The 9,426-nt window shown below is 24.6% G+C and overlaps 3 protein-coding genes across 3 annotated transcripts; 2 read left to right on the top strand and 1 right to left on the bottom strand.

Annotated features, from left to right (window-relative positions):
* Nucleotides 1-1,420: 1,420 nt before the first annotated feature.
* DICPUDRAFT_88828 (uncharacterized protein) lies at nt 1,421-3,979 on the top strand (the record flags this gene model as incomplete). The annotated part of the gene is made up of 3 exons (XM_003290097.1): nt 1,421-1,663; nt 1,851-1,854; nt 1,938-3,979. 3 exons carry the CDS (start codon nt 1,421-1,423, stop codon nt 3,977-3,979), a joined length of 2,289 nt encoding a protein of 762 aa, XP_003290145.1.
* A 667-nt stretch (nt 3,980-4,646) lies between these two features.
* DICPUDRAFT_98592 (uncharacterized protein) lies at nt 4,647-7,308 on the top strand. Its single transcript, XM_003290098.1, has 2 exons — nt 4,647-5,078; nt 5,143-7,308. Exons 1-2 carry the CDS (start codon nt 4,803-4,805, stop codon nt 7,276-7,278), a joined length of 2,412 nt encoding a protein of 803 aa, XP_003290146.1. The 5' UTR covers nt 4,647-4,802; the 3' UTR covers nt 7,279-7,308.
* Nucleotides 7,309-7,392: 84 nt separating this feature from the next.
* DICPUDRAFT_80902 (uncharacterized protein) lies at nt 7,393-8,396 on the bottom strand (the record flags this gene model as incomplete). Its single annotated transcript, XM_003290106.1, has 4 exons — nt 7,393-7,525; nt 7,599-8,052; nt 8,153-8,168; nt 8,253-8,396. The coding sequence occupies 4 exons, from the start codon at nt 8,394-8,396 to the stop codon at nt 7,393-7,395; spliced, it is 747 nt and encodes a 248-aa protein (XP_003290154.1).
* Between the last annotated feature and the right edge of the window lie 1,030 nt (nt 8,397-9,426).

Raw genomic sequence — 9,426 nt, forward strand, 5'->3', positions numbered from 1 at the left:
AAATTATATTGGTATTATAAAGGTAAATGGTTAATCGATATAGAATTTAATTAAAAAGAAATCAAATATTTAATAAAATTAACTGATACTCTACTATTGTTGTATCCATCATTCAATAGAACCAACTTTTTATCTTTTGATTAATTAAAAAAGTGTATATATGTATTATTTATTTCTTTTTTATTTATTAAATAATGAAGTTTGTCTGTTTTAATTAAAAAAAAATTCAAATTAATTATTGTTAATGCTATTGAATAGATGATGTGATAAGATCATTATAGTTTACATTAATGCATTTATATGAATAGAATCTATATATTAAAAATATAATCAAAACCAATGAGAAACATTGTCATAAATCTCAATGAAAAAGAATTTAAATTAATAAATGTGTGTATATATGTATTTATTTAAAACTAATATATTAACTCCACAAACACTCACCCATACCACACTAAAAAACTCACACTAACCCAAAGAAACTGAAAAAATCATGCAAATTAATTTTTAAAAATAAATTAAAGTGGTGTGGGTGTTAAAGAGTGTTTGTTTTTTGTCAAAAAATCTACACTCACACCAACACCCACTAATAAAAATAACTTTATCATCATTACCATAATAGAAGAGTTTGGTCCCACACACCAAACTCGTCATATTACAATCTGCTCGTTCATTAACTATACTACTGCTACACTGCACTACCCAAACACGCTTTATAATAAAATAAATATAAAAAATAAAAAAAATTAAATTAAAAAAAATTAAAAAAAATTAAATTAAAAAATAAAAAAAAAATTAAAAAAATAATAAACTATCTGAAAACATTAAAAAATATTATAAAAAAAAAAATAAATAAAAAAAAAAATAAAAAAAATAATTCCTAAATTGGAATTTTCTCTGTAAATAACAGATTTTGTCAGAAAAACAAACCCACACACCTATTGCACCTTTTTTTTTTTTTTTTTTTTTTTTTTTTAAAATTAAATTATTTTTAAATTATTTTTAATATGATTGCACACTCAAGTTTTTTTATTTTAAATAAATATTATTTATTATAATTGTATAATAATTTGAAATATAATAATTACATTATTATTAACAAATACATATATTAAATCACTTTTGTTTTATCTTTTTCTTAATAGTATTTTTGTACATATATAATAAATTTATAATTTTTATTAAAATAATAAAATAATTTAAAAAAAAAAAAAAAAATATTTATTTATTTTTATTTTTAATTTTCATTTCATTTCATTTATCACTTTTTTTTTTTTTTTTAAAAATTATATTTTTTATTTTAAAACTACAGCATTACAAATAAATTAATATTTATTAATAATTATATAATAATAATTAATAATAATAATAATTAAATTAAATATATAATAAATAATTTTTTAAAAATATATAATTAAAAATGGCTAATAGGTACGAGGCACAAGACTCTGCCTTTGTAGTCACTTTTGTTATCAACAGTGTAATCACAATCATTTTCTTTTTTTTGTTTTGTTTTTTAAGAAGAAAGTATAAATCATTTTATCAATACAGATATGAAAAAAATCACAAAGGTATTGTTGCACCACCATCTGATGGATTTTTCTCATGGGTTGGTGATACATTAAGATACGATTTAAATAGAATTAAAGATTCCGCTGGTATGGTAAGTAAACTATAGCATCAGAAAAAAAAAAAAAAAAAAAAAAAATACGTTCAAAAAAAAAAAAAAAAAAAAAAAATCATTTTTTTTGAAACTATTTTTATTTTTTGTTTAATTTTTATATATAGCACATATGACTAATAATAATTTTTATTTTATTTTATTACTTTTCTTAAATAATTGAATTTAGGATGGTAAGTTAAATTTAATTTTTTTTTTTTTTAATATTTATCTAAATTACTAACTTATTTCTTTTTAATTTTTTCTATTTTTTTAGGTTATATGTATCTCAGAAATGTTAAAACAAATTTTTTAATAATGTTGGTAATTATGGTATTAGGTGCTGTTATGTTATATCCAACCAATGCAGTTGGTAAATATAATGACCATAGAGAAAAAGATGAAGATGGTAATTATCCAGATCCAGTTGTAGGTTTATCAAGAATTTCGATGGGCAATATCGAAAGAGGTTCAAGTTTATTATGGGTCCATTTAGTATTCGTATTATTTGTAACATTTACAGTATTGTTCTTTACCTATCGTGACTACAGAGACTATAGTAAAAATAGAATTGTATATAGACAACAAAGCCGTCTTTCAAACTATTCCATTTTACTTCGTGATATTCCAATTCAAATGTTTACTAAAGATGAATTATCACACTACTTTAGAAACCATTTAGCCAATCAATCCGATTTATTAGATATTTCGTTGCAATATCCAGCTCCACACATTTATAAGCTTGTAAACCAAAGAGAGACCTTCATCAAGAAATATGAAGCTGCTATTGAAAAATATAGAAAGACTCAAGAAAAACCACAAGTTAAATTAGGTTTATGTGGATGCTTTGGTGAAAAAGTCGATGCCATTGATCACTACCAAACCCAAATTGATGACCTTACAAAGAAAATCGAAGATGAAAGAGCAGCTGCAGAATCAGACTACTATGAAAAGAATGCTGGTAAGAAAGTTGCTGGCACTGGTTTTGTTGTATTCAACCAAAGACAAATTCAAAAAGAAATGGTTCAAACTATTATGCACGAAAAATACCAATCCCAATTTTCTCGTTACTATGCACCAGATCCAAATGACGTCTTCTGGCCTAATATTCACATTGGTTTAAAACAATACTATATTCGTCTCCTTTTGGTTTCAGTTTTCACATTCTTCCTCATTTTCTTCTGGATGATCCCAGTTGCATTCCTTTCAGGTTTCAGTAATTTAGGTACCCTCGCTAAAGTTCCAGCATTCTCTTGGTTGGTCGATATCATCGAAAAGTCTGATGTTTTAACTGGTTTCTTACAAGGTTTCTTACCAAATTTAATTTTAATCATCTTTATGGCACTTTTAATTCCAATTATGTATGCAATTAGTCGTGCCACTGGTTACTTTGCCAATAGTAAGATTGAAGCATCAGTATTTTCAAAATACTTTTTATTCTTAGTATTCAATGTATTCTTAGTTTCTGCAATTGCTGGTACAGTTTTCCAATCAATCAAAGAAATTGCAGATAACCCAGGCTCCATCATTTCAACCATTGCAAATGCTTTAGGTGGTTTATCATTCCAAATGATCAATTATGTACTCCTTGCTGCATCTGGTTTAATGGGTGGATTAGCTCGTGTCGTTGGTTTAATCATTCGTAACATAAAATTAAGATGGTTAGCAAAAACAAGAAGACAAATCGATGAAATAACCCATCAAGGTCCATTTTCATATGGTGTTGCCTATGCTACCAATCTCTTAATACTTCAATTATGTTTAGCTTACTGTACATTAAGTCCATTCATTGTTATATTTGGCGTTTGGTATTTCGGTGTTACATATTTAGTTTGCAAATACAACATTATCTGGGTAAACACTCCAAATTATCAAAGTGGCGGTATGTTCTATCCAATGAGCTTTAGAAGAACACTTGTAGGTTTACTCATTTACCACATTTTGATGATTGGTACATTCAACGTTTACAAATTCTACTATGGTATTCTTGTAGTTATCCCATTGGTCGTCACAATCATCTTTTGGTACGTCTGTGAAAGAATATTCTGTAACATTTCAAAGAACGGTATTTTAGATCCATATCAAAAGCATATGCAACAATTACAAGCTCAAGAAATAGAAATGGAACAATCAATTTCATCATCATCACAAGCTGCTGAACCAATTCAACCACATATGCAAGAAACATTTAATGATGGCTCTCATTCAATCTTTGAGTACAACCAAAATATGTACAAACCACCATACTATCCAGGCAAATTAATGGAACCAAATGTTTCTTTTGGTTCTGAATTTCCTCTTGGAAGCGCAAGTGTATAAATCAAATTAAATATATACTCTTTTTAAAAAAAAAAAAAAATAATAATAATAATAATATTAATATTCATATCTTTCTATAAACTATAACAATAACCAGTAATAATAATAATAATATAACAACTCAAATATAAAATACTCTTTTCTATTTTACTCTTTTCATCTTATCTATTTTAACTTTATAAAAACTTTAACTTTATAAAAACTTTAACTTTGTAAATCCAAATCATAAATACAATATAATTAACCAATATTATTAATATATATATATAGGATTCAAGTATAAGTAGTGAAGGTTTAGATAATAGTGCATATCAAACAAAGAAAAATAGTTATAATGTATTATAATGACTATATCTTTTTTTTTCTAAATAATAAAATCTAAAAATAAATTTTTAAAAAAAAAAACTCATTATAATTATTATTTCCAATATCATTTTTATAGATATTGTGTATTTATCAAAAGTCATATTAATAAATGTAGATTGTGAATGTGGGGAACTACACAAAAAAGGAATAGATATTATAATTATTTTAATAAATATTATTATTTTTTTAACACACTTTTTTTTTTCCTTTTTTTTTTTTAATTTTTTTTTAAATTTAATTTTTACAATAATTTTTATTAATTTATTATAAAATAATTTTAATATTATTATTCATTTTATTTAAAAATTTTTTCATTTTATAAATCATTTTTATATAAAATAAAAAGTTTAGTTTTAATAATAAATAGTGCAAATAATTATAAATAATACAATAATTATAAATATAATATTAATTAAAATAATAACAAAATCAATATTAATAATGAATTAATAATAAAATGGAACAAAGTAATACAACTTTATACAATGACAATCTAAATCGTTATGAAATACAAGACAATGCTTTCTTTGTTACTTTTATTATAAATTTTGCGACAATGCTAGGAACATTATTATTGTTTTGTTTTTTAAGATCAAGATTCCCATTATTTTTCAACTACAGATACGAGAAACATCAAAAAGGGGTCACTAATATTTCAGATAGTGGGTGGTTTGGGTGGATATTTGAAACGCTGAACTATGATAATAAAAAAATAATAGATACTTCAGGATTGGTAAGAGTTAACAATTAAAAATTAATAAAAAATAACAAAATAACTAATTTAATGCTTTGTTTAGGATGGATATATGTACTTAAAAAACGTAAAATCAAATTTATATATATTGTCAACATTACTTGTGTTAAGTTCTGTGGTATTGTACTCAACAAATTCAAAAGGACAATATAATTCTCACAGACAACCAGATGAAAACGGAAAATTACCAGACAAGGTTATAGGTTTAACAATTATATCAATGAGTAATATCGAAAGAGGTTCAAATTTATTGTGGGTTCATGTAATGTTTACTTTTATTGTCACCTTGGTGGTATGGGTATTTTCCTTCAAAGAGTACAAGGCCTATTGTAAATATAGAGTTTACTATAAAAAAGAAGAACGTTTATCAAACTATACCATGATCCTCAGGGATATCCCAATGAGTATGTTCAATAAAGACGATGTTGCCATATATTTCAAGCAGTATCTATCAAATCCGGATGATGTTAAAGATGTATGTTTACAATACCCAGCACCACATATTTATCCCTATGTGGACGAAAGAGAATTTTATATAAAGCATTATGAAGCCGCCATTGAAGAATATAACAGAAAAAGAGTTAGACCTACAAGAAAATCGGGGCCATTTGGTTTGTGTGGGAAAAGAGTTGACTCTATTGACTACTACAAAGCAAAATATGAAAAACTTACTTCCAAAATAGAGGAAGAAAGATCTAAAGCAGAAATTCAATATGAGCAACATCAAAGTGAAGAAAAAAATAGAAATTTAGAAAAAGCTGAAAAACAACCAGGTGGTACAGGTTTTATTGTATTTAATCAGAAATCAATTCAAAAGCAATTGGTACAAACTGTAATGCACAAGAAACTTAATGTTTTATTTTCACATTTCTATGCACCTGACCCAAATGATATCTATTGGGGAAATATCCACATTGGTATGAAGTCATATTACTTTAGACAACTTATGGTAATAATTGCAACTTTTGTTTTGATCTTCTTTTGGACCATTCCGGTAACATTCATTTCTGGTTTTAGTAATTTGGGTACACTATCAAAAATTAAAGTGTTCTCTTGGTTGGTTAGTTTAATAGAAAAATCCCCATTGCTTGTTGGTTTTCTTCAAGGTTATCTTCCCAATTTGGCTTTAATTTTATTTATGGCTCTATTAATACCTATTATCAAACTACTAAGTATTCTTAGTGGTTATATATCTAAAAGCAGGATAGAGCAATCAATATTTTCAAAGTACTATTTATTCTTGGTTTTTAATGTTTTCTTAGTTTCTGCAATTGCTGGCACCATTTTTCAATCTTTAGAAGCAATCATCAACAATCCTCCATCGATCACATCTACACTTGCAAACGCTTTAGGTGGTCTATCATTTCAAATGATTAATTTTGTTTTATTAGCAGGTACCGGTCTTACAATGAATTTACTTCGTCTTTCAGATTTAATCATAAATCTATTCAAATTAAAATTCTTGGCAAAAACAAAAAGAGAAATAGATGATGCAAATAAGAGTGAACCATTTAAATACGGCAAAACATATGCCTATAATCTTTTAATTCTTCAAGTGTGCCTAGCCTATTCAACTTTGGCTCCGTTCATTCTTCTCTTTGGAGTTATGTATTTCAGTGTAAACTATCTTGTTAGTAAATATAACATCGCATTTGTAAACACTCCAGCCTATCAAAGCGGGGGACAACTATGGCCAATGTCGTTCAGACGTACTCTGGTGGGATTGTTAATTTATCACCTTTTAATGGTTGGAACTTTCAATATCTATCAATTTTATTATGGAATTTTAGTTGTTATACCATTCATCCTAACTATTTGCTTTTGGGGATATGTAGAGTGGTATTTCTATTCAATTTCGAAGAATGGTCTTTTGGATACCTATCAGATTAAACAATATAATAATATAATAAACCAACAACAGCAACAGCAAAATCAAGAAAATAACAATGACAATGACAATAACTATGACGTTGTAAATATAAATGAAAGCCAACCACTACTTAACAATAGTAATAATATTTTACCAGTTTTAGAATTTAATGACAATAGTTATTCAATTATAGAATATAATGAAAATTTATATAAACCACCATACTATAACAAACTAATGCAACCAGAGGAATTTATAAACCCCAACTTAGACATCAATAACAATGATATTGGTCAAGCGAATGTATAAAAATAAAGTATTTTATATTTACACTCCATCATTTTATGTTTTTTTATTTAAATAAATTTTTTTCCTAATTAAAATAAAATAAAATTAGGAAAAAAATTTATAATTTTATTTTATTTAAAGTGGACCACCAAAACAGGATGTTGATGAATAGAAACTATTTGTGTCAGTTTCAGCTGAACTATCTTGGGATGTTGATGATGGTGCAATAAATGGTTTTTGTTGTCTACAATCTGCTGCTGTACTTTCGCTTTATAATTTTGGATATTAGTGAATTTAAAAAATTAAAAAATTAAAAAATTAAAAAATTAAAAAATACATACTAACTGCAGTTATATTGGTTATTTTTTTCAAAAACACAATGATACATAGTTGGTTTATTATCTATACAAAAAATACTTTGCTCTATATCATTGGTTGGATTATTTGGATTAAGGTTTGGTAAAATTAAAGTACCATTAGAAGCAAAAGTTGCAAATAAAGCATTATTTGAATTTTTTGAACAGTGTGGACCATATTCAAAGGTATTTACATAATCGAATTTTGTATAAGCTGGTGTATTTGAAACCACAACTTGGAATGAATGATTACCTGCTGGTACTAAATTTAAATTGAAATTATCTTCAATAGTATCAAGACATTGGCCATCTTTAACGATTCTTGGTGTTTGGTGTGTTGCTTGTTGACAACTTCCTGGACCACCACCAAATGGTGGTATAAAACTATCCCATTGTACTGTTAAATCTTCAAATGCTTCAAAATACCAATAATTTACATCTGTGTATATTTATATTAAAAAAATAATTTAATATTATTATTATTATTCCCAGTATACTTTAATTTAAATTATTATTTAGTGGTTATGTATAAATCTTACAATCTAATGTAAAACACTAAAAAAAATAAAAATAAAAGAAAAACCGATTAGTACTTTTTTTAATTATATTATATTTAATTATTACACCTATATTACCTACCTCTCCTACTGCAAAGGAGTAACCCAAACCATATATTTCACTTTTGCATTGTGATAATGGATCATATGGAATGAAATTAACCCAAAGTGTTGATGATACAATTTTGATTAATGATGTAATTACTAAAAGATACAAAACTTTCATTTTTGATATGGTTGGTATTCAAAAAAAAATATAAAAAAAATCAAAAAAAAAAATTTATAAAAACAAAAAAAATCATAAAAAAACAAAAAAATAGGAGAAAGAAAAGATTTTTATTTATATATTTTTTTTTTCTTTTTCTTTTAATTTTTCAAAAATTAAAAAAACGAGTTAATTACAAATAAAAAATATAGTTTTTATATTAAAGCAAATATTTATTTTTATTATTAAAAAAAAACCTAAAAATTAATCCCAAAATGACATCCCATAACTACAAACTAAAAAATATCTTTTACCAATTTTGTTCTCGTTTGGAAATTCATAAACATGTTTTTATTCAATTATTTTTTAAAAATGATCATATTACGCATTAATAAAATAATACCAGAACAATCTTTTTATTTTTCCTGATTGAAAATAAAAATATTAAAATACGAAAATAATAAAAAATTTGTAAAAAAGGTGTTCAATTTCGAATTGAGTGAAAAAGAATTTCAAAAAAAAGAAATTATTTTTTCCCATTACTTTTAATTTTATTTTATTTTATTGCGATAGAAAAAAATGATGTGTGTTATGTTTATTTTTGTATTTTATTATTGATCGACACATGGCGATATATTTTAAAATTTTTAAAGCAAAAAAAAATTTGGGATAACTTTAATTAAAATTTAGACTTTTTGACTTTTTTTTGGAGAATATCCTTCATGAAATAAAAAATAAAAAAAAATAAAAAAAAAAATTCAAAAATTGAAATAAAAAAAAAAAAAATTCGGTTGAGGAATGATTCGCCATGTGTACACATAATAATTTACAAACTAACATCAAGATGGCGTTCTATTACAGTTAATATGTGTCCAGATGTTCTCTATATTGTTTTATGTGGGACAAATAGTTAGCTCATATACCAGAAAAATAAAACAAATATTTTTTATAATTTTATAGTTTTTTGGGAAAGTAATAGTAAAAAAAAAAAAAATAATAGAATTTTTTTTTTTTTTTTTTTTTTTTTTTTTAATTCCATTATTTTATAATT

Source organism: Dictyostelium purpureum (assembly GCF_000190715.1).
Source record: "Dictyostelium purpureum unplaced genomic scaffold DICPUscaffold_208, whole genome shotgun sequence".
Classification (NCBI taxonomy): Eukaryota; Evosea; class Eumycetozoa; order Dictyosteliales; family Dictyosteliaceae; genus Dictyostelium; species Dictyostelium purpureum.